The sequence below is a fragment of the Macrobrachium nipponense genome, chromosome 23 (assembly GCF_015104395.2).
Source record: "Macrobrachium nipponense isolate FS-2020 chromosome 23, ASM1510439v2, whole genome shotgun sequence".
NCBI classification, from domain to species: Eukaryota; Metazoa; Arthropoda; class Malacostraca; order Decapoda; family Palaemonidae; genus Macrobrachium; species Macrobrachium nipponense.
Genome location: NC_061090.1, coordinates 6,674,832 through 6,699,404, shown reverse-complemented (window position 1 = coordinate 6,699,404; position 24,573 = coordinate 6,674,832). Strand labels below are relative to the sequence as shown.

At 44.1% G+C, this 24,573-nt stretch overlaps 1 protein-coding gene across 2 annotated transcripts in view; it reads right to left on the bottom strand.

Annotated features, from left to right (window-relative positions):
- LOC135198457 (uncharacterized) overlaps window positions 1-22,860 on the bottom strand; it is a 236,539-nt gene extending 213,679 nt beyond the window's left edge. For both annotated transcript variants that reach the window (XM_064226023.1, XM_064226032.1), the window contains exons 1-2: window positions 22,682-22,860; window positions 3,380-3,543 (exon numbers count right to left, since the gene is read on the bottom strand). In XM_064226023.1, the coding sequence (XP_064082093.1) occupies window positions 3,380-3,543; window positions 22,682-22,739 (222 nt within the window). In that variant the 5' untranslated portion in view covers window positions 22,740-22,860. The remainder of the gene's footprint in view (window positions 1-3,379; window positions 3,544-22,681) is intronic.
- Window positions 22,861-24,573: the final 1,713 nt, after the last annotated feature.

The window sequence follows — 24,573 nt, the reverse complement described above, 5'->3', positions numbered from 1 at the left end:
ATCTCTTAACAGGAAGAAAATCGTCCTTTCTCCTCGGAAGGTCTTTTCTCAATACTCCTACTAATGAGGAAATCTGTTCCTGCATTTTAAGTAGGATGTCCGTTGCGGTTTCTTCCTTTTCTTTCTCATGAATAGGAGAATGCGACCTGGAAGGCGTAGGAGATCGAGACATTGTCCTCTTGGCTCTTTTCCTCTCGTAGGGAGAATCGTCCGGGAAACGTTCCGGGCTCGAGTCCAGCGTCGGAGCTTTCCAACTCCTCTTGATCGGACGCGACAGTTCGTCGGAAGTCCATCCACTTCTGCGAGGAGACGAATCGGATGACGAAAAGCACTCTTTTAGGATGCCTTTCCAATGGCGATCCTTGGCAGTCTGGGACGCTACAGATTCTGCCGAGGGGACGCCTGACCGGTGGGGATTCTCCGTAACCTCCGTACGACTGTCGACATTCCTTCTCCTCTGGGCCTGGGAGCTTGGAAGAGGTCTAGGTCTGGGAGCGAGACAGAGCCGATCAGACGCACCCTCCACTACACTGGGGACACTTATGTCACTTTCCACAGTCTTACCTTTAAGAGCTTGCATTTCAAGCTCCATCCTCCTTAATGCGGTATTCAGATTTGCAATCTCCGCAGCAGAACTTGCAACATCTGCTAGCGGGGAGGAGGGTGCATACTGATGTGAGGAAGCAATTAATTGGGGGTTAGTTATACTAACTGGCTCGTTAGAGCGAGATCTACTCATGCTTCTAGAGACAGCCTTTCTAACCCTATCTCTCTCTAGTTTCCTTAAATAGGAATCTAGGGTCTTCCATCCTTCCTCATCCATATTCACACATTCATCACAAGTGTTATTTCTAGTGCATTCATACCCCCTACACTTCTTGCATACCTTGAGAGGATCAAACGACACTTTCGGTAGCCTCACCAAACAACCCTCATTCACACATCTAACTTCGTAGCTAGAATCAGACATTTTTGAGCAAAATCTGAAGCAAAATCCAAAAAACGTTCCACAAAAGCGTATGCCAAACCACAGATCCAAATACGTCACCAAAAAGACAGTCCAGAAGATCAACGGCGATGAAAAACGAAAATCCAGTCAGGAGATACCAACAACGATGTTACCAGTATGGCCGACAGAGAAAATCTGGTTTAGAAAATGGGAATGGTTCCTATTCCTGCCACCCAGCGGCAGTGGCGGTAGATCACCTGACCTACCTGTAGCGTGTGCCACGAAATTCGAATTTCTGTCGGGGACGACGGAGTCTATAGCTAAGTATATATCTGCCAGGGAAGTTGAATGTACAAAAACAGCCTATTTTGTTAGTTAAAACTCAAGAAAAACCCACTAAAAATTTTCATACATGGTTTTTTTAATATTTTAATAGTTTTATCACAAAAAGTGCATTTTATGATGAAATTCATCAAAAAAAACAGGAATTTGTGGATATTTACCATAGAAAAATACCGCGAATGTGCGAATTTTCCGCGAATAATGCAGGGAAACGTTCCCGAGCGAAATCCGCGAATGTGTGATTTCGCGAATCTGGAGAACGCGAATATGGGGGGGTCCACTGTATATTCAGTACAGTCACATCTCAATTAACACTTTTTCGATTCAATGCGAGCTAGAAAATATTTAAACAATTTTTAAAAACACGGAAATCGATTTAACGTGACTTGGCACTGAAGCATTGTTTTCAAATCATCTGCAGATCAGTTTTGCAGATGACGGCCGTCAACATAAACAAAGACATAGCACAGTTCACTCATTGTATTTATTTATTTATCAATAAAACGGAAGACTTTGTGTATTGTATTTATTAATAAAGCAAAACACCTTATTTATTAATAGTGCAAAAGATTTTGCTCTGTTTTTCTTTTTTGTCTGACCTCTGACCTACATAGTACAAGTATTCTCCTAGCCTAGCATATACTATGGGATATCATATACATACAAATACAGTAGCCTAGCCTGCAGTATACTCTATACAACATGTGCGGTACAGTAATTAATATAAACTAATGCTGGAGGTTCAATACATTCTGACTGTAATAATTCAGTAAGAAAAGAAAAGAAAAAAAAAAAAAATCAGCTTCATTCCGACATTGGCATAATTGAGCGATGTCTGTCTGCTGATGGCTACATATAATTACAAAACGTAACGAATATGCATCTTTTCCATGAAACTTTTAAAAAGTTATACAATACTTAACTGTATCCAATAATATTGTATGTATTCTTATATTGTATATATTTATAAAATAACATAGCCATCAATGTTTTGGTTTGGAAATCAGCTGATAGCGAATACGAGTTCATTTCGCCATATTTACCTTAATTCTGTGTGATAACTAGATACTTTACTCATTTGAGACAAGGACATTTTTCGTTATACGATGAACTTTTAAGTCGAAATATGACTTGAATAAGTCTCGTTGTGAACTAAATTATTTTTTGTTAATAGATTGCATTGGGAGCATGATTATTGGGTAAAAAAAGGACGTGATTCCGTTCGCTATTTTTCACTTGCTTTCATCGAAATACAAGCTTAGATAAAAATATGTCAGTCCTATCCTACATAGCGTCGTTTATAATGTAACTACGGTAATTGTTTACTATCGTACGACGGTTGAAATACAAGCAAAAGGATGTTGCTGTTATTGAATTCGGTTGTACTTAGCAAAAAAGTATGGAGTTCCCCAAGTCCAGGAACATAACCCCCCTTATTAAACTGTTATTTCTTATGGGAAAAATTTGCAAATAATGCATCTTTAAATAACGCATGCTCTTCAGGAAGGTAACCCTCATGTTAATTGAGAGGTGACTGTATATAAAAAAGAAAAGAGAAAAATCCCGCCAGGAAAAGCTCACAAAAGCATGTCTCCATCACATGACAGCCAAAAGCAAACCAGAATGCTTACATACTGGCAGGCGGGTACGTACTCCCACCTACTAGATGGTAGTTACTACCTTAACCTTCTTGTTCAAGTGTTTAGCGCCGTTTTCCAGCTTCACCAAAGATAACTCCTGACGTAAATCACCAATGGTTTGTATATCATGTAGGAACAAATCCGTATATGAAGAAAACTACTAATAGCCATCACCAGGTTGCTCATACAATAAGAAAATCACTACTCTATGAATCATTACAGAAAGTAACGTGGGATTTAAAACAATGGTGGTATTGCAATTCTCTCAACCAACAGTGAAACGATGCAAGGTCTTAAGGCAAAGGTCTTAGGGCAATTTTAAGTTTTATATGCAAGGTTTCTGTTATCTGTATGACTGTTTTTAGGTCAATCGCGAAAGAATGGCAACCCAACATGAAAAACAACAGTAAAGTGAATTAAGCATCAAATATTAATATTAATAACTTACAATATTTCTGAGTAACTCCACACCCTGGAGGATTATCTCTTGGTGGCCAATTTTCGTAACATCTAAGGATGGAAGTTCATCAGGAGTTAACTGGAGGAGCCTCTTTCCATCAACTTGATTATTAACAAAGTAATGAATGTATGGTAAAATGACATCATCAAGGCCTGAAAAAAAAAAAAAAATGTAAAGTAAATTGTATTTTTTCTAACTATACAAACCTGAGGCCCTTTACATTAGGAATTACTTAAGGCGATGCCTGGACATAGCTGCTGAAACTTTCAAGCAAGGAACTATAGTCTTGCCACCGCGACAAGACCTCTCTGGCGTGGCGTTTAGAGATCTGCCCTGTTGCCAATTTTACAAAAACAACAGCTGACAATTGCATGACAGACCTTTGAATGTCTTTGAGACAAACCCTGAGGCTATAATTATAAGATTATAGGGCTTTTCATTTCCAGGTACTTTAATCCCCTTCCTATTCTGCCCTGCTCTTGATCTCTCTTTATTCTAAATCTTACAACTGTCTGAATGAGAGCTTATTTATGGGGTAACACAGGCCATCCATTTGCCTTTTCATGTAGAAAAAACCTATTTATTTTGTATGCGATTGCCTTTTCTCGGCTGTGAAGTTGATGTCTTTCCATGGCTGTGAGATGGCCAAGAATGACTTGTTAGTCCGTGTCAAAGTCACCCTACACTTCAAGTCAGGCCAAAACTTTGTTACCACATCGTATTCAAGCAATATTCGGTCATTGTTTCCTATCTATTATTTTCTTAGAGAGAGAGATTGGTGTATACAATAGTTTACTTTCTCACTCGTCAACCTTACTCTGTTATGCTTTATTTCATATTTCCTTGCTCATCAATTTATTCTACACCTTCGATAGTAAGAAATCAAGATACTATCTGTAGAAAGGGGAAATGCCTCCAGACATATACCCTGACCACCAAAAGTGGCCCCTGGAGGGAATCTAAGCCACTTATCCATGGATTTAAACGCCCGTGGAGCTGTTTGAAATATTGGTAACAGCACCAAAATGATATTGTTATTTTACAATAAAGTTTTGTACATACTTACCTGGCAGATATATACTTAGCTTACGTCTCTGACGTCACGACAGAATTCAAAACTCGCGGCAAATGCGACAGGTAGGTCAGGTGATCTACCCCACCCGCCGCTGGGTGGCAGGTGTATGAACCAATCCCCCTTTCCAGTCATAATTTTTCTTCCACCTGTCTCCTGAGGGGAGGCTGGGAGGGCCATCAATCGTATATATCTGCCAGGTAAGTATGTACAAAACTTTATTGTAAAATTACAATATCATTTTTGTACATGAACTTTCCTGCCAGATATATACTTAGCTGATTGACACCCTTGGTGGAGGGAAAAAGACAGAGCTAACAAGGAAAAAGGGGAAACAACATCTGTTGTAGGATACTAACAAACCTTGGTTCTTACCTGATAAGGCTGAAGACTTCATAGTTACTGTCTATTAGTCCTGCAAAGCCTGAAGAGCTACAGCGAGGGCGTGACCTACAGCTGAAAAGACTCTTTGGGTCTACCGAAGGGATTTGATATCCACTTACTCAGTAGAATCCAAGTCGGATCATGTCAATGGGGATTCGCCCTCTTAAATGACAGAGCCTGACCACTACCAATGCAGGGAGCTCTAGCACAAACAGATCACCTAACCATTCTAATGTTAGCAATACGAATAGAAAGAGATGCCTACCCGCATCCTCTTCAAACAACCATAAAAACACAACACAAACAATAGGGGAAAAATTTACAAAGGATATGCTTCAGCTCCCTGCCCCAGCACCGAATCCGCCGATACATACGGGCCTAACGCGCAAGCACTTCTCGTAAGTAATCTGACGTCTCTAAGGTAGTGGTTCGCGAATACTGAATTGCATCTCCAGAATGTTGCTTCATCAGATTCTGGAGTGACATATTCTTGTTGAAAGCCAAGGACGTCGCAATGGCTCTTACCTCGTGAGCCTTGACTTTCAAAAGCTTGAAGTGATCCTCACCGCAAGCCAAATGTGCTTCCTTCACGAGGCTTTCTAATAAAGAAGGACAAAGCATTTTTAGACAATGGTCTACTGGGATCCTTTACAGAGCACCAAAGTCTGTCCTTAATGCCCTTAGAGACTTCTTCCGCTGGAGGTTAGTATCTTAAAGTCCTCACAGGGCAAAGAGTTCTTTCTGGCTCTTCCCCTACCAGGGGAGCTAAGCCTGGAACCTCAAAACTCCTTGGCCAAGGATTTGAGGGGTTCTCGTTCTTAGCTAGAAAAGAAGGAAGGAAGGAACAAATCACGGAATCTCCTTTGAAACCTACCCTTCCTTCTAGAGCATGAAGCTCACTAACTCTTTTGGCAGATGCTAAAGCCAAAAGAAACAAAGCCTTCTTCGTAAGATCCTTGAAAGAAGATGACTGGGGGAGGTTTCGAACTTCGAGGACCTCAGGAAACGAAGAACCACATCCAGGTTCCAGCTCGGAATTTGAGACGAGGGTTTCTTGCAAGTTTCAAAAGATCTTAGCAGATCATGTAGATCTTTGTTGTTGGAGATATCTAAATTCCTGTGCCTAAACAGACAGCTGCTAACATGCTCCGATATCCTTTGATGGTCGAAACTGCAAGACCGCATTTTTCCCTGAGAAAAACCAGGAAATCTGCGATTTGGGGGGTCACAGAGGTACTGGAAGAGGAAAGCTTCTGGTTTCTGCACCAACGGCGAAAGACGTCCCACTTCGACTGGTAGAGACAACTAAGGGTAGAGGGCCTTCTAGCTGATGCGATAGCCTTCGTGCCTTAGCTGCTTAGCCCTGACCCCTTCGCTCTGACAAGACTTTTGACAGTCGAAAGCCAGTCAGATTGAGAGCGGGGAGGTTTCTGTGATACCTGTCGAAGTGGGGTGTCTGAGCAGATCTACTCTTTGTGGAAGAGCTCTTGGAAAGTCACCAGCCATTCCAGTACCTCTGTGAACCAATCTTGGGCCGGCCAGAATGGAGCTACCAGCGTCATCCTTGTCGCTTCCGAGGCCGCAAACTTTCTGAGTGTTTGACTCAGAATCTTGAATGGAGGAAAAGCATAGACGTCCAGACCTCTCCAGTCTAGAAGAAAGCATCGACTGACACTGCTCCTGGGTCCGAGATCGGGGAGCAGTAGAGGTCTATTCTCTTGTTCTTTGCTGTCGCAAAAAGGTCGATATGAGGTCTGGCCCCATAACCTCCACAGGTCCTGGCAAACTTCTGAGTGCAGAGTCCACTCCGAGGGGAGCACTTGATTCCTCCTGCTCAGGAGATCGGCTCTGACATTCCTTTCTCCCTGTACGAACCTGGTGAGGAGAACGATCTTCCTTGCCTGAGACCACAACAGCAAGTCCTTCGCTGTTTCGTACAGGGAGAAAGAGTGTCCCGTCCCCCCCTGCTTTCTTATGTAAGCCAAGGCTGTGGTGTTGTCCGAGTTGACCTAACTATAGCATCTGGACGTGGGGCTCGAAGGCTTTTAACGCCAACCACACTGCCATCAACTCTTTGTTGTTGATGTGCCAGGACACCTGTTCCCCTCCCAGGTGCCTGACACTTCTCTTGACCCTAGGGTCGCACCCCACCCAAACCCCGTCTCCGACGCGTCGGAAAACAATACTTGGTTCGGGTTTGGCATGTACAGAGACAGACCTTCTGCAATCGGAGAGGATCTGTCCACCACCGAAGGTCCCTCTTGATTCCTTTGATATCCTGAAGGAGAATTCCAGGTCTAGAGAGAGACACCTCCAGTTCCGGGTAAAGGAAGAATGGAGAGGTCTGAGATTGCAACCTTCCTAGAGAAACGATTGCTCCAGCGAGGAAAGTGTCCCCAACAGACTCATCCACTCCCTCGCTGTGCATGCATCTTTCTCTAGGAATGTCGTTAGTTTCTCTTGGCAACGAGCAATCCTCTCTGGTGACGGATATGCCCGAAAATCCGGAGAAACCATCCGAATCCCAGATATATCAGCTCTTGACTGGGGATTAATTGTGACTTCTGGAAGTTCACCAGAAGCCCCAACGAACTTGCTAAAGTCAGTGTCTTTTGTAGGTCCTCCAGACATCTTCTTGTGAGCTTGCTCTGATCAGCCAATCGTCTAGATAGAGAGACAGCCTCACTCCCTCCAAATGTAGCCACTGCGCTACATTCTTCATTAAACCCGTGAAAACTTGAGGGGCTGTCGAAAGGCCGAAGCACAAGGCCCTGAATTGGAAGATCTTCCCTCCCATCATGAATCTCAGAAACTTCCGTGAAGAAGGATGGATAGGCACATGGAAGTAAGCGTCCTGAAGATCTAGGGACACCATCCAGTCCCCTGGACGAAGAGCCGCCAACACTGAAGAAGTTGTCTCCATGGCAAACTTCCTTTTTTCTACGAAGTCATTCAGGGCGCTTACATCCAGAACCGGTCTCCATCCTCCTGAGCTCTTGGGAACTAGGAACAGTCTGTTGTAAAAACCCGCAGAATGAGGATCTTTCACTAGTTCTATCGCCTCCTTCTCCAGCATAAGATCTACTGCTAGAGAGAGGGCTTGATTCATGATGGGGTCCTTGTACTTGGCTACCACTCCCTCGGAGTCGTCGTCAACGGAGGTCTTGATAGAAGGGAATGAGGTGGAGCCTTTGCAGACAATCGAGAGTGACCAGTTGTCCGCCCCTTCTCTGGCCCAGACGTCGGCAAACTTCAGAAGTCTGGCACCCACTGATGTCTGGAGAACTTGAATCCTACTTCTTCCCTCTGATGATCTAGAGAAGGTCTTCCCTCGTTTAGTGGGTCTAGATCCTCTAGAGGAAGAAGCTCTGGCAGGAGGGACTCCTCGAAAGGGCTCCTGCCTAACTGGAGTCTCTCTCTTGGTTTTTTAGCTTGGAAAGAAGAGTGAGGCTTCCTGGTAGACTGGGCTAGCATGTCCTGTGTAGCCTTAGCTGAAAGGGCACAAGAAACATCCTGAACGATCTTCTTAGGGAAGAGTTGAGGAGGAGAGCTGAGAATACAGGAGAGAGGCTCTCTGAGCATGCGAATACTGATTCGTCAGGAACGAACAGTACACAGATCTCTTCTTGATCACTCCCGCTCCGAAAAGTGAAGCTACTTCACTCGATCCATCCCTCACTGCCTTGTCCATACACGTGAGAACACTGATAAGATCCTCAGGAGAAATGGAATCCGGGGGTCTGGCGTCTTCTTGGCCAAAACGCCCAAGACCAGTCTAGGAAGTTAAACACCTCCAGGACTCGGAACATTCCCTTCAACAGGTGGTCAAGCTCATTCATCCCCCATGGTCGTCTTAGCAGACATGAGGGCAGAGCGTCGAGAGGAATCCACCAGTGAAGAGAAGTCCGAGTCTGCCGAGGATGGAAGAAACGAGGCCCAAGGGTTCTCGATTCATACCAGAATCCTAGTTTCCAGTAAGCTTAGAAGGAGGGAAAGAGAACACCGTCTTCCCTTTCTCTTCCTTCGAAAGAAGCCACTCACCAAAACCTCTAAGAGCCTTCTTCATAGAGATTGCAGGCTTCATCCTGACACAGGATGAAACCTTCGAAGTTTTCGAAGTTGAAAATAACGAAAGAGGCGAGGGCGGGCGACAGGAGGAAAGGGCGTCTCCAAATTCCTGAGCGAACAGGTCCGTCAAACGCTTGTATGAAGAAACGGAGGAATCTTAAGGAATTTCTTCTTCCGAGGGATCCTGTTCTTCTTCCGCCGAAGATCCTTCACGAATCCTTACGATGAAAGGCTGTCTTGTCCTCAGCCGAGAGTCCATCCTTGGAAGAAACGTCTGAAGAACTCTGACATCTAACCGGGGAAGTTAACTTCCGTTGAGCTTCTGCCTGAAAACTCCTTCTTGTCAGGATGAGGGCGTATTCTAGGCTCTTGGCGCCTAACAACGCAGGGCGAAAATCTGGCGAAGAGCGCCTATCAGGCGAAGAGCGCCTATTCAGGCGAAGAGCGCCTATTAGGCGAAAAGAGCGCCTATTAGGCGAGCGTCTATCAGGCTCCTGGCGCCTGTCTAAAGGAGAGCGGCTGCCTGGCGAAGAGCGCCTGTCATGCGGGAAGCGATTATCAGGCTCTGGGCGCCTGCTGCGAGGAGAGCGAATCTCTGGCGACAAGCGCCTACCAGGCGAGAAGCGTCTGACAGATTCCCGGCGCCTAACTCGAGGAGAGCGAAAATCGGGAGAAGAGCGCCTTGAAGGAGAAGAGCGCCTACCAGGCTCTTGGTGCCTGCTAAGCGAAGGGCGGCTGACAGGAGAAGAGCGCCTGTCTACCAAAGGGCGTCTAGTCACAGGAGAGCGAAAGCCTGAAGGAGAGCGGCTACCATGAGAAAAACGCCTACCAGGCTCCTGGCGTCTGCCAGCGGGAGAGATCCTGTCTCGAGACGAGCGCCTGTCAGGAGAGGCTCGTCTACGGGAAGCATGCCCCTTGTCCGACGGAGAAACAAACGATGTCCGCAGGAGAGCGCCTGTCCTTTGAAGAGCGCCACTCGTACTACGATCCACTCCTGGAGAGAGGGCGGTTACTGACGAATAGCGTAAGCCTGGAGAAGAGCGCCTGGACTTCTTTACCGGGAGCGAGACGTCCTTCCTACGACCAGAAGTCACAATCAAGGAGTCAGCCAGAGCCGTAATCTGCGCCTGCAGACTAGCCAACACACGTGTAGGAGACTTAACAAAGTCCTTCACGGGAGACGCAGCTCGATCCTTACTAGGAGAGCGAAACTCCAAAGAAATCCTCGGTTTCTTCACATCCAATCCAGGATCTTCCGAAAAAACTTCAGGGACTGGAGGGGAGACGCGGAGAAGCCTGCAGGCCTCTTCGACGGCCGAGAAGCTTCCGAGGGAGCCAACCACGTTTGGGCGAAGGAGAAGGCGAAGACGAGAAGCATTGCCGTCAAGACTTCTCTCTTGGCGCGATCCAAGGTAGCCTGGGATCGAACATCAGGCGCTACCGAGGGGACGCCTGACCGGTGGGGGTTCTCCCTAACCTTCCTGCGGCTTTCGACTTTCCTCCTCCACTGGGTCTGGGAGTCTGGAAGAGGTCTAGGCCTAGAAGCATTAGGGAGCCGATCAGACGCACCCTCCACTGCACTGGGATCACTGCACAAATTGCTATCACTCTTACCTTCTAGCACTTTAATTTTCAGCTCCATGCTGCGAATAGTGGCTCTCATAGTGTCCACCTCCGAAGGCGCATCTTCGGGTTCGGTGCAGGAAGCAGGGGCTGAAACTGGTAAAGGCGCTACGTCTACAACAGGGTTATCAACTTCAAACTCGCTAGCGCGAGACCTACTAGAACTCCTAGATGAAGCTTTCCTAACCTTGTCCTTCTCAAGCTTTCTTACATAAGAAGAAAGTGCCTTCCATTCTTCTTCATTCAAATTACCACATTCATTACAAGGGTTAATAAATGAGCAGTCATTCCCCCTACACCTCATGCATACTGTGTGAGGGTCTACCGCAGCTTTCGGTAGCCTCACCTTACAATCGCTAACAGAACAAACTCTGAACATAGTTGATTTCTTAATTTCTAAATCAGACATAATGAAATTCAAGAATAATCAAAAGAATAATCCAAAACCGGTCCACAAATCGCAAATGCCAAGCCAAGGAGCAGGTACTTCACCAAAAGTCCGATGAAACAATCCAGGGCGAAAACGAGTAATAATCCAAAATCGAGAGGTATCGACAACAGATGTAGTCGACACCGGCGACAGAAAAATTATGACTGGAAAGGGGGATTGGTTCATACACCTGCCACCCAGCGGCGGGTGGGGTAGATCACCTGACCTACCTGTCGCATTTGCCGCGAGTTTTGAATTCTGTCGTGACGTCAGAGACGTAAGCTAAGTATATATCTGGCAGGAAAGTTCATGTACAAAAATGAAATGCCATGTTGATAGAAAATCTGACTCAGTTTCTTGTTATTGCATAAGAAAACTTTATAAATCGTGAACCTATGTAACTGATTAAGAATTCTGCGTAATGGAAGATGATATTTGATATCTGTAATGGGAGAAATGGTTCTATCTCTCTGTTGTTGTTATAAATATGATATTGTAATGATATAATTAAGTTTGTTCATACTTACCTGGCAGATATATATATAGCTGATAATTTCCGACACCGACAGAATTTAAAACTTACGACACACGTAGTGGAGTCCAGGTGGTTAGTACCCATTCCGCGCTGGAGGCGGGTATCAGGAATCATTCCCATTTTCTATTCATAATTTTTATTTCCACTGTCTCCTGAGGGGAGGTGGGCGGGTACTTAATTATATATATCTGCCAGGTAAGTATGAACAAACTTAATTGTATCATTACAATATCATTTTGTTCATGCAACTTACCTGTCAGATATATATATAGCTGAATCCCACCTTTGGTGGTGGGAGAGACAGAATAGAGGATTTAGGAAACACATGTGCAGATAATTAAAAATGATATCTTGATTCCTTACCTGTTAGCATAGCTGGCTTCGTGATTACTGCCACGTAAGTCTGCTTGTGCTACTAGAGTTGCCAGCAAGGTAGAGACCTATGAAGCTGGTGCACTCCAGATGATCTGTCAACAGGGGCGAGACCACGACGTGACTAGACCATGGACCATACTAATGAGGGCAACGAGACAAAAATACCACCACCTGGCTTAGTTTACCAAAGGTATCCCACTTAACTAAGCTAATGGAAGGGAGACCCGCCCCAGGCGGTCACCCCACAACCATAAACACAAATTAAAAACCCCCTAATCCCTAAAGGATAGGATGAGTGTTACCTCCTGCCCCCAAAACAGTGTCTGCAGCAATGTATGGTCCGAGGGAGAAGCAATTTTCGTATGTCACTTTCACCTCCCGCAGGTAGTGTGAAGCGACCAACACCGAATTGCTTCTCCAAAATGTGCATTCAAAATATCTTTGAGAGCCATATTTTTGTGAAAGGCTACCGAAGTAGCAATAGCTCTCACTTCGTGAGCTTTTACTTTCAGAAGCTTTAAATCACTGTCACTACACTTATTATGCGCTTCTTGAATCGTATTCCTGATGAAGAACGCCAAGTGCGTTTTTTCGACATAGGAAGATCAGGTTTCCTCACTGAACACCACAAATTGTCCGATGAACCTCTGCAAGCTTTAGTTCTCTGCAGATAGAACTTTAGAGCCCTGACAGGACACAGGAATCTCTCACGTTCGTTCCCAACTATATCTGCCAACCCTTTGATTTCGAAGGACCTCGGCCACGGGTTGGAAGGATTCTCGTTCTTTGCTAAGAACATGGGACTTAAAGAACACACCGCACTACTTTTCTGAAAAAGCCGATCTGCTTGCTAATGGCCTGAATTTCGCTAACCCTCTTCGCCGTCGCCAGAGCGGTTAGGAAGATCGTTTTCTTCGTCAGATTCCTGATAGAAACTGAATGAAGCGGTTCGAAGTTACTCGACATCAAATATTTGAGTACCACATCCAAGTTCCACGAGGGTACTTTAGGCTGGACTACCTTCCTAGTTTCGAACGATCTAATGAGATCGTGAATGTCCCTATTATTAGACAAATCGAGTCCTCTGTGTCTAAAGACTACAGAAAGCACGCTCCGTGTAGCCTTTCAATAGTCGGAACAGCCAACTTCACTTCTTCTCTCAGATGAAGAAGGAAGTCAGCTATCTGGCTCACAGAGGTTGTGGTGGAGGAAATGCCCTTCTTCCTGCACCAGGATCTGAAGACAGCCCACTTCGATTGGTACATAGCGATCGAGGAGGGCCTCCTTGCAGTGGCAATCGCCTTCGCCACAGGTCTTGAAAAACCCTCGCTCTGGCCAACTTCTTGATGTCTGAACGCAGTCAGACTCAGAGCGGGGAGGTTTTGTGGTACCTCTCGAAGTGGGGCTGTCTGAGTAGATCTTTCCTTAAGGGTAGAGTCCTCGGAAAGTCTACCAGGAAGGACATCACCTCTGTGAACCAGTCGGCTGCCGGCCATAAGGGGCGATGAGTGTCATCCTCTGCTCCTTCCGATGCCGCAAACTTCCTCATCACTTCCCCGAGGATCTTGAGCGGGGGAAAAGCGTATATGTCTAGGCCCGACCAACTCCAAAGTAGGGCGTTCTACTGCGACTGCTCCCGGGTCCAGAACTGGCGAGCAATAGAGTTGAAGTCTTCTCGTCCTGGACGTTGCGAAGACATCCACCTGTGGACAGCCCCACAGATTCCCAGCGACTGGCAAACCTCTTGGTGAAGGGTCCACCTCTGTCGGCAACAGCTGTCCTCGTCGACTGAGAAGGTCCGCCCACCGAAACATTCTGTACTCCTGACACGAACCTTGTCAGGATCGTGACTTCTTGTGCTTTTGCCCACAACAGGAGTTCCTTTGCGATGGCAAACAGAGAAGGCGAGTGAGTTCCCCCTTGATTTCTTAGGTATGCCAGCGCTGTGGTGTTGTCCGCATTGATCTGAACGACTTTGCCGGATACTTCTTCCTGGAAAAACCTGAGAGCCAGATAAATGGCTGACAGCTCTTTCAGATTGATGTGCCAGGACACCTGTTCCCCTCTCCAGGTGCCCGACACTTCTTTCCCTCCTAGTGTTGCTCCCCAACCCGTGGACGACGCGTCGGAAAACAACACTAGGTCGGGGTTCCGAAGTTTGAGGGAGAGCCCTTCTGCGAGCTTCCGAGGATCTGACCACCACTTAGGTAATCCTTCACCTCTCTCGTTAAGCACAAGATCGCCTCCAGATCTTGCTTGTTCTTCCAACTGTTGGCTAGGAAGAATTGAAGAGGTCTGAGGTGGAGCCTTCCCAGAGAAACAAACTTCTCCAGTGAGGAAATGGTCCCCAGCAAACTCATCCATTCCCTCACCGAGCATGTTTCCTTCCCCAGAAAGGTCGCCACTTTCTCCAAGCATTGAAGTTGTCGCCCCTGGGACGGAAAAGCCCGAAAAGCCACTGAGTCCATCTGAATCCCCAGATAGACTAAAGATTGAGACGGAGTCAAATGCGACTTTTCGAGGTTTACCAGAAAGCCCCAGGGACTTTGCTAACGTCATGGTCGTGTGCAGGTCCTCCAGACAACCGTTCGCGCGATGAGGCTCGAATAAGCCAGTCGTCTAGGTAGAGAGAGATCCGTATATTCTCCAAATGAAGCAGCCTTGCTACGTTCTTCATTAGAATGGTGAAAAACATCGGCGCTGTGGTCAGACCGAAGCAAAGTGCCCTGAATTGGAATACCTCCCCTTCAGGACAAATCGCAGGTATTTCCTTGATTGGGGATGGATGGGGACGTGAAAAATACGCGTCTTGGAGGTCAGTGAGACCATCCAATCCCCCGGTCTCAAAGCTGACAGCACCGATTGAGTCGTCTCCATCTTGAATTTCTTCTTTATCACAAAGAGATTTAGACTGCTGACATCGAGGACGGGTCGCCACCCCCCCCCCCCGAATGTTTCGGCACCAGGACAGGCGGTTGTAAAACCCTGGTGATTCCAGGTCGAAGACCTGTTCTACCGCTTGCTTCTCGATCATTTGTTTCCAGCAGATCGAAAAAGCACTTTCTGCTTCTCTCCTCGATAAGAGGGAGACAAATCCTTTGGTGTTGAGGATAGCGGGGGGCGAACTTCAGAACGGGATCCTGTACCCTTTCCCTCACGACATCCAGCGACAAGGGTCGGCATCTCTCTCTTCCCAGGCTCTCGCGATCGAAGAAGCCTGGGCTCCTACCGGCGTCTGAAGGACTTCCGACTCACTTCCTACTCTTTGACGGAGCAGGGGTTTTTCCTCTGGAAGAGCCTCTTCCTCGGGAGGCTGCTTTCGCGGAAAGTTTCCCAGAGGAAAGTCAGCACGAAAGGGCTTCGATTTTCTTGGCAAACGAGCTCCCGAAGAGCTGCTGGCACTTGCTAGCCTTCAAGACTGAGCCAGAAGATCTTGCGTTGCCTTTTCCTGAAGGCTGAAGCTATGTCCTAACCATAGCCTGGGGAAAGAGATGGTCTGAGAAAGGAGCGAAGAGCAAGTCCCGCCTTTTGCGTTGGAGAGACGGATTTGGCCGTGAAGTTACAAAAGAGCGCTCTCTTCTTAAGAATCCCCGAGCTAAAGTGCGTAGCCAACTCCTCAGAACCATCCCTGACGGCCTTGTCCATACAAGAAAGTACGCCTGGACAAAAAAAAAAGCTCCCCCAGACTAATAGTATCAGAACTCCTTGACCTGGCATCTAAAACTCCAAGACACCAGTCAAGAAAGTTGAAGACCTCTAGAGTCCTGAAGAGGCCTTTAGATGAAAAGTCGAACTCGTTATGGGTCCACGTGACTTTTGATGAAGACAGAAGGGCTCTTCTGGAGGCGTCTACGATGCTCCCAAAGTCACCTTGAGCAGAGGCTGGTAGTTTAACGCCTATGTCCCTCTCCTGTCTCATACCACATGCCTCCTTTACCGCAGAGTCTTGAAAGGCGGTAAAGCTAAAGAGGATTTCCTGACGCTTTCCTCCTTCTCCATCCATTAATTGACTTTCCGGAACGCTTGCTTCGTGGAAAGCGACTTCTTCATTTTAATGAACCCCGATGCCTTCGTTGCCTTAAAAGAAGAAAATTGAGAAGAGGAGTACGAGGGGCTTCCGGTTGAAAAAGTTTTCTCCGAACTCCGACTGTAGCAGACGCATCAAAACTTTATAGTCCGATGAGACAGTAGCTGTTTGTTGTTCTTCCTCTGCTTCTACTAAATCGTCGCTAACTCCTTCCTCAGAAACTGGAGAAGTAGGAGGAAACTCTGAAGAAAACTGACGCCCATGAAGGGTTCCTTCATCCACCTGAAACTTGCATCGGTGAGGGACTGGTGTCTACCAGCGCGCGCTTGGCGTCCGAATCCGCACGTTTGGCGTCGACAGGTGCGCGCTCGACTTCTACCAACACCACGCTTGGCGTCCACTGGCGCGCACCGAGCGTCCAACTAGTGCACGCTTGGCTTCCACTGGTGCGCGCCGAGCGTCAGTCAGCGACGGCTGCCGCTCACTGGTGCACGTTTATCCACAACAGGTGCGCGTCTGGCGGCACCTGAAGCGCGCTCCACTTGCACAGAAGCGCGCTCAGCGTCGATCACTCGCTTGCGAACATGCGAAGACTTGCGAGCGGGAGATATATCATCTGAGAGCGAGAAGCGAACTTCTCACCTCCTCTAGAGAGCTGCTGGGGAGCAGATCGAACTCTAGAGGGAGACTCGAACGAAGAGAGAGCGGGTGCTTGAGGAGAAAAAGAGCGGGTTCTTCGACTTTTCCAGGAAGCTTCTCATCTTCCTACGACGCGGAAGAGCCTCTCTAGCAGCAGAGCGTCCTGAAGTTGCTGCTGCAGTGACTGAATCATTCTCTTGTTAGGCGAATCTTCCTGCTCTGGGGAGGGACTGATCCTGTGAGCAGGAGAGCGGCGAGGGGACGCCCCTCCTCCTCCCAGGTACGGCCTCTTCCCGAGCTCTGGAGCGACCGTATCGCTCACACGAGCTAACTGAAAATCCAAGTCCGAAGACTCCCTACGCCTTTTCTGCGGCGGAAAAGCAGCGAACGCACTGTCAGGCGAAGATCGCAAAAGCGGCGAACTAGGACGTGAAGCGTCAACATTACGCGCCGTCCTTTTCAGCGGACGTGAAGCACCTTGAGACTCCACCCTTTACGTGGGGATGAAAAGCCTCCGATGACGAAAAACACTCCTTGATAGGCGTGCACGCGCACGCTCCTGGCAGTCTGGGGATTTTTCATCAGTAACTGCCGAAGGCACGTCAGATCGGTGGGGGTTCCTTGTAACCCTCCTTCGGCTTTCGACATGCTCCTCTCCCAGGTCCTGGGAGTCAAGCTTAGGTCCGCAGGCCTAGAGGCGAAACTCGGCGAGGCCGATCTGACGCCCCACCCTCCCACTACACAAGGGGCGGTGTATCACTGCACTTTTGCACGTCACCTTTGCTCTCACGAGCCAACACTTTTGATTCTAGATTACGATATCGACTCCAATATTAAGGATAAGTATTACTCTCTACAGACACTGTTTCAGGGCCCGGAGGCAAAACTACAGGGTTAGGAGCATTAACAGAAGGAGGGTTAACAGGAGAAACATTAATCTTGAACGCCTGAAACACTCCTGAGGAAGACCTCCTTAACCTATCCTTTTCAAGTTTCCTAAGATAGGTCTCATACGCCTTCACTCAGATCTGTTAGTCTTTCGCACTCCTTGCAACGGCTTTCATACACACATTCATGCTCCCTGCAACTCTTACATACCGTATGTGGGTCTACTGAAGCTTTCAGTAGCCTACCTCTACTCCAAGAAAAGTCCAAACCAAAATCAAATCAATCCACTAATAACGTGTGCCTAGCCACCGATCCAATCAATTAAATCCAAAAAAAAGAACCAAAAGGGGATACTCAAGTAGCAATAAGTTTCCAAATCCAGACGGAGGTGCTGTAAACAGATGTTCACAACACCGGCGACAGAAAAATTATGAATAGAAAATGGGAATGATTCCTGATACCCGCCTCCCAGCGGCGGGAATGGGTACTAACCACCTGACTCCCACTACGTGTGTCGTAAGTTTTAAATTCTGTCGGTGTCGGAAATTATCAGCTATATATATATCTGACAGGTAAGTTGCATGAACAAATTGTGTTTTGTTAAAACTGTTTACATACTACGCTCAATATGGATTCAGTAATTTATCAGTATCAAAAAGATATAGCCATATTTGGCGATGTATAAGTAGTACCAGTAATTCAAATAGCAATTAGCCTAGAGTACATCAGTTTGTCTGATAGCTTTGGGTGTGATTTTGACAAATCAGATATTTGTTTCCAAATCAACAGAGCTCCCATTTTATTTAACAACAATGGGAGACCCAAATCATCATCATCATCATCTCAGCTTAGTTCTGTTTCTATATGGGGTCGCCATCTACCTCTGTGGTGCGCTTCTGCTTCATTAAGTCCCTTCTCTCTCAAGTCCTCCCTCATAGAGTCTTTCTATCTCTTTCTTAGTCTTCCACTCCTTCTACCCTGCAATTCATCTCGATAGCATGCTTTCCAATATATAGTCATCTTCCCTTCTCAACAGATGCCTGTACCATCTCGGTCTCTCTTCCTACATTTGCTTTGATATTTCAAACCCACTTTGTTGACCTTTGATATACTCATTCCTAATCCTAATAAGAGGCCCAAATAACAGTATCAGTGTTTTAAGCCTTCGAGATTGGTTAGGTTTTAGGGGGTACCCATAGATTTTGAGGATATTGATAAAGCAACAAATATGGTAACCAAATATTGATTCTGATTTATGGCAACTAGGTCAGGTAGGCATGGGGGGGAAGGGTCAGGAAGAATTTTGTTTTGAGGTTAGGCTGCAGTGCATCCCTGTATTTCTATATCTACAGCACCCTTGTCAGATTAGGTTGTGGGGTCCAAGAGTCCAGGAATGGCATGGTGCTTTGGGTTAGTTCATCAAGTCATGGAGAGTTGGATCAAGTTGCACAACCATACTATACTTATTTTTGTTTCCCCCATACACTAAAACAACCACTGCATTCCCCTCCTTTATTATTAGACAGGAGAAACTAATGCATTAAGTATTTCTGACAAGAACATTTATTCTACTTAACAATTCCCTCTTACTTACATTAGATTCTTATATGGTCCCACTTTACCAATAGCACTCTGTGCTCTGTAAAAAAAATCTCTCATCCTATACTGTTCATTTTGTTTGGTTTTATGACAGCCCTCCATAGGGATAATTCTCTCTCTGGTGGGCCCTTGTACGTTTTCAAAATAATGTGCTTCTTATATTTTATAATTGTCTTTTAGTGTTTTCTCATCAGTATCATTTGCTTTCTTCTTGTATGATCTTCACTTCAGGCAGTATATATTTTGTTGTATAGTCTTGGTGCACAATATACAAATGCTCTCTCTGACATACAATTCTGACTTTACATTTGATATAGTGACCACTGTAACCTTCCTGTTTTCTTAGTAGCTTTTATACCATTTGATGTCTACTGCTCTCAGGTATTCAAGCAACAGGTTATGGTCAACTGTGTTGAATGCTGCACTTAGGTCAAGCATAACCGGATGCCACATTTTCCATTTGCTATCATTTTTACCATATTTATAACTGTGCAGAATGTGCACTCTGTTGAGTGGCTTTTTTCTGTACAATGACTGGTCATCAGGTATAATGTTCAGTTGTTTCAAGTGTTCCCACATTTGTTCGTAAACTACCATTTCTACATAAGTTTACATTTTATTTATCCCTTTTTCCTTTATAGGCCGACTTTATACAAGCAAGCTTTTCACTATTTAGGAAGCATACCCATGATAAACTTGTTTTGACAATATCAAAATATAGCTCCCACAACTGACCAAAGTTTTTTGGCTTTTAAATCACTTAAGGGAAACGGGTAATTTTCACATTTGTTTTTTTGCTTTCCTCATAACTTTTTCAGTCATTCATATTCAGTTCTTTAAATTTACTGAATTTGCTATTTCTCATCGTGATCACTGGGAGATCTGGAGGGTCCTCCTTATCCTAATTGACAGATTCTTTCTATTTTTTCTTCAAAGTAGTTTGCAAAGTTATCAGCCAGGTCTTTGTGGTCACTAATTACAAGCAGTCCCCGGCTTACGACGGGGGTTCCGTTCTTGAGCCATCGTAAGGCGAAAATAGTTGTAAGCCGGAAAATCGTCAAAATTCCTAAAAAAACTTACTTTTAATGCTTTGGCTGCATGAAAAACTATGTAAACTAAATCTTTATTGCATTTTTCATAAAAAAACACTTCAAGTATTGCATTTTTGGAGTCATATTTCTTCTGTCAGATCGGAGTCATAAGCTTTGTAACCCTGGGACATGCGCCGTAAACCTGGAAATAATTTCTGATAAATATAATTGAAACGCGTTGCAACCTCGGAACATTGTAAACCAGGGACTGCCTGTACATTGGGGAGAACTTTTTCTTTCTTGAGTTTCAATATCCTGGCTAAATTGTCATGGATTTTGGGGGTGTTTTTCTCTTAACTAAACATTTTATGGTAATATGTATTTTGTTGGTTTCCACAATCAAGTCATTGTGCTGATTTCTAGCTGTTTTATACAGAGACCAATTTTCACTGCTTCTTGATTCTTTCGATCTTTTCCCCAAATCTTCCATTTTAATTTTCCTTTTCTTAGTTTCACATAATTCACTATTAAACCATTTGGCATATTCTTTAACCATATTATTTATTATTTGCCTTGTTACTTCTGGACATTTATCACTGTACTTAGTTTGACGTCAGTATACTTTAGCCGTAGACTACACAACAGCTTACACACACTTGGTCGCCTGTCAAGGTATTCCTCGAATTACATCTGCACTCTTGGCTTGTTTCCCCCATTTTCATTATGCTAACAACAATAAATTTATCTGCTTTAATTAAAGATAGTTTTCTTTCTGTAGGTTATAGTTTTTTTTTTTTCAATGTAAAGCCTTACCAGATATTTATACTAAATGTAACTAACTTATGCATTGGAGATATCACACATTCAGGTTCAACTTGTATGTTGCTCACAATCTCGTTTTTTTTTTTTTCTCCTCACTACTCACAATCTTCTTTTTTTTTTATCAATAAGTCAATAGTATGGTTCAATAATGATGAAAATGTTCTCAAAACATTTACGAGGCCATGGCTTTCAAGTAACTATAAATTCTTTGACATCTTTGTCATCGTTATCATCTAAGTGTAGGTTGAAGTCCCCACAAATCAGTATATTTCTGTAATCTGCCAACGAGTTGAGGTGGTCACTGAATTCGTCTAGGAACTATCTCTTACTTGTGCTTGGTGGTTTATCAATTGTTATGATTCTCATGTTTATTTAGGTGTGAAATTTTGGTGTTGATGTATGCCGAGACATTTTTTAGAATCATAAAGTGTACGACGACTTTACATTAACTGTCAAATACACACTAACATAACACTAAAAAAGCTTCACAGCTTAAAGCCCACTTAGGTTACTGTATTAAATAACCCTTTCTATGCATTTCTACCTAGTTTCCTTCTCTTGTCAATTTCTCTTACACTGAAATACTCATCAGCAAAGTCTTTCCTTCGATCTGCAATCACATCCTGTCCATGTCATGTTGAATAGGCTATGTTAAAGTCTTCAAAGGTATATTCCCATTCCATCACATATCATGCTGGATTTATTTGTGAAATCTTTGGGAAACATATCTACAGGCACTAAACCATTTAAAAGTGCACCTTGGCTCAGACAACTTGCAACCATCTTGCTTGCATGTTCAAACTAGGTAGTAGTATGTTTCCAGTCAGTCAACTTTTTGTCACCAGGGTAAAATTTAGTCTGTATACAAAATTCAGTGTTATCATTTGTCATAGCTTTGCTATTTGATGGGGTTTCACATAATTCTAATCCAATTCATTAACTAATCAACTAGTACCTATTTCTGTTTTACCACTCCCCTTCATATTCTGATAAAATTTCAACAAAATGAATTTGTTGATTTCTAGCTAAATATAATCCTACCTAATAAACTAACAGACCTTATTTCAACAGGAATACACCCTAACCTAACCTTCCTTAAGATGCCTCCTCAAAACCTAACCTTATCCAGTGCACCTTAAATCAGATAGCCTAGTATACAAAGACTACATCGTAATGATTTCAATTCATAGGATGTACCTATACAAATAGCATATTATCAGTAATACTAATGTGCAGTTACAGACACACAAAGAACGTTAACATAAAGCTTTTAAAACTCTTTTCATAAATGTTGGGCCAAGATTTCATACCTACGTACTAGGCTAGGTAGGTAGGTAAGTTTGATATGCTACCTACCTAGGTATAACTAAACAGCGACATGAAAGTCTAACGTTATAGGCTAATCGGAACTCGATAGGCTAAGATGACAGTCCACTACATAAGGCAAAGTTATGCCTAAAGGTACGTTAATCACCCAAGATTATTTCCAGTTTAGTCTCTCGGGATAAGAGGTTTGATTAGCCTTGTAAAATACCCCCAATAAAGACCAACTCCGGCAATTGTGAAAAGGACTTAACGCCCCTACAGTTCCACCCTCGCCGAAACCCAACAATGAATGAATAACATGAAAAATACTAATGGGAGTAAGCAAAGCAATTACAAGGGCGGTGTCTTTTAACTTGTCAACACGTCCTGAGAGCAGCAAACTTCCTTCACATCCTGTCAGTTGAACTTTTCTCAAGGACTCGCCTTCTATGAGAGCACTCAACAGCAACCTTATTTCGTCCACCTCCTTACCTTTAAGCCACTCGGACACCTGATCGGGGCTCCATTCCGCTACGTTCACATAAGCCATATCGTTATTTCCCCATTTCACACATTGCTACACAACAACTGAGCTGCGAATCATCATCATCATCAACATCATGTTTGTAGATGTCTCATTGTCTGTCCTCATCCCAGGATGAGTTTTGTTGACTTTGTTGTGGGCAGAACATAAGAAAGCGCATTCCGAATGGCTTCGATTCTAGGGGCTTGGCTGCGGCTTCGGATGAAGTTGCTTTATTATTTTCAATTGTGACATTTTAAACTTTAAACATAATCCCAATAGTTCCAAAATGTAATAGATTTTAAGCATATCTTTAGTCTCATATGGCTATTTATTCGCTCAAAGGTAATTTTTTTGACTCAATGAAATGTGTCAAATTCAAATTTCGTTGACTTTACAGCCATTCAGCATTTGTCGAGTTACTGAACACGGCACATGAGTATTGTTTGTCACAGTGTTGCCAGCTGATTATGATTTGCACATACATTTAATGTATGTATCTTGCCACAAGGGAGAAGTTAAATTGTTGGAATAACTTAGAATTTAGTAGAGAAGTTCGTGTGTCTTTAATTTACATAGAAAATTTCGTTAAAGACCATGATATTAGTCTCAAACTCTATCAAAACATCTGGCAAGTAATAACAGTCAGGCATTACCAATTGCCATATATTAATTAATACTAATAATAATCAAGAAAGTCAGTTTCGCGCATTGTAAATGCAGTCATATGGCTCAGATCTCCTCGGTTGTCGTATTTTCAGCCGCTTTAAAGCAATATGAACGCAAGCCCCCTTTTTTTCTTTGTGAATTCCATTTACATTATCTTTATCGCAATACGTGCAGACGAACTTGCCCTCTACGTAGCACAAGTACATTTTCACATTAATTTAGTTAAAAACATTAGACGACAAGTCTATTGAACATCAGCTGCTGAAGATAGCCCAGTGTAATAGTGGACCTAACAACAGGCGGCTGTCCTCACTCGTAAAGTGGACCACAATTTTAAGCTATTAACGGTTATTCTTCGTCCAATCAAGAAAGGACCCTATTTGTGGACACACCAGTCTCCCATGTAGTTACGCCTGTTTACATAAATATGCTTCTAGTTATCTTAACAAGTGATGTATAAAGGATTTTCACGAGAAACGATCACAGCACAATACAATCAAACAAGCTAGGCATTGTCCATAACAAAGAAAGACAGAAAAAAACTATTGATAACACCATCCTGGATTGATTTAGTACTATAAACTTAATCTATAGAGCCGAATTCTCCTTGATTAATCTTTCTCTCTCTCTGTAGTAGGAATGCAATAACACTTAGTGTGAAAACAGTCTACAGCTGAATTCTTTCTTGATTATTGACTCTCTCTGCAGATGTAGGAATGCAATTGTGAAAACCTACTCTACAACTGAATTTTCTCTCGCTGTAGAAATAAGAAATGATCATAGAATGCAACGGTTGATAGCAATTTATACAGTCGATACCATTGTATTCTGAGGTCGATTTTAAGTGCAAAGTTACAATATCACTTTTGATCTATTGCACGCTGACAGAATATACCTATATCTATGATAGAGTAATCTGGCTTCCAATAAGCAAGTGTGATAACATCGAATTTTCATCATTACTGATTCTGAAAGATGGCATAATTTGAGTTATTCCGTTGCGTAGCATTTCTTTTCATACAGTGAAAATAATGTGGTGATGCCTATATAAATTCCCTAAGGTCGTATTGCATCACCTAATGCACCAAGGAAATATGGAACAAGCAACTGATACACAAGGGGAACTGATTATAATTTCACTTGGGTGTTGGTCACTCAGATTTGGTGAATTTGACAGTTACGGCTTAATATT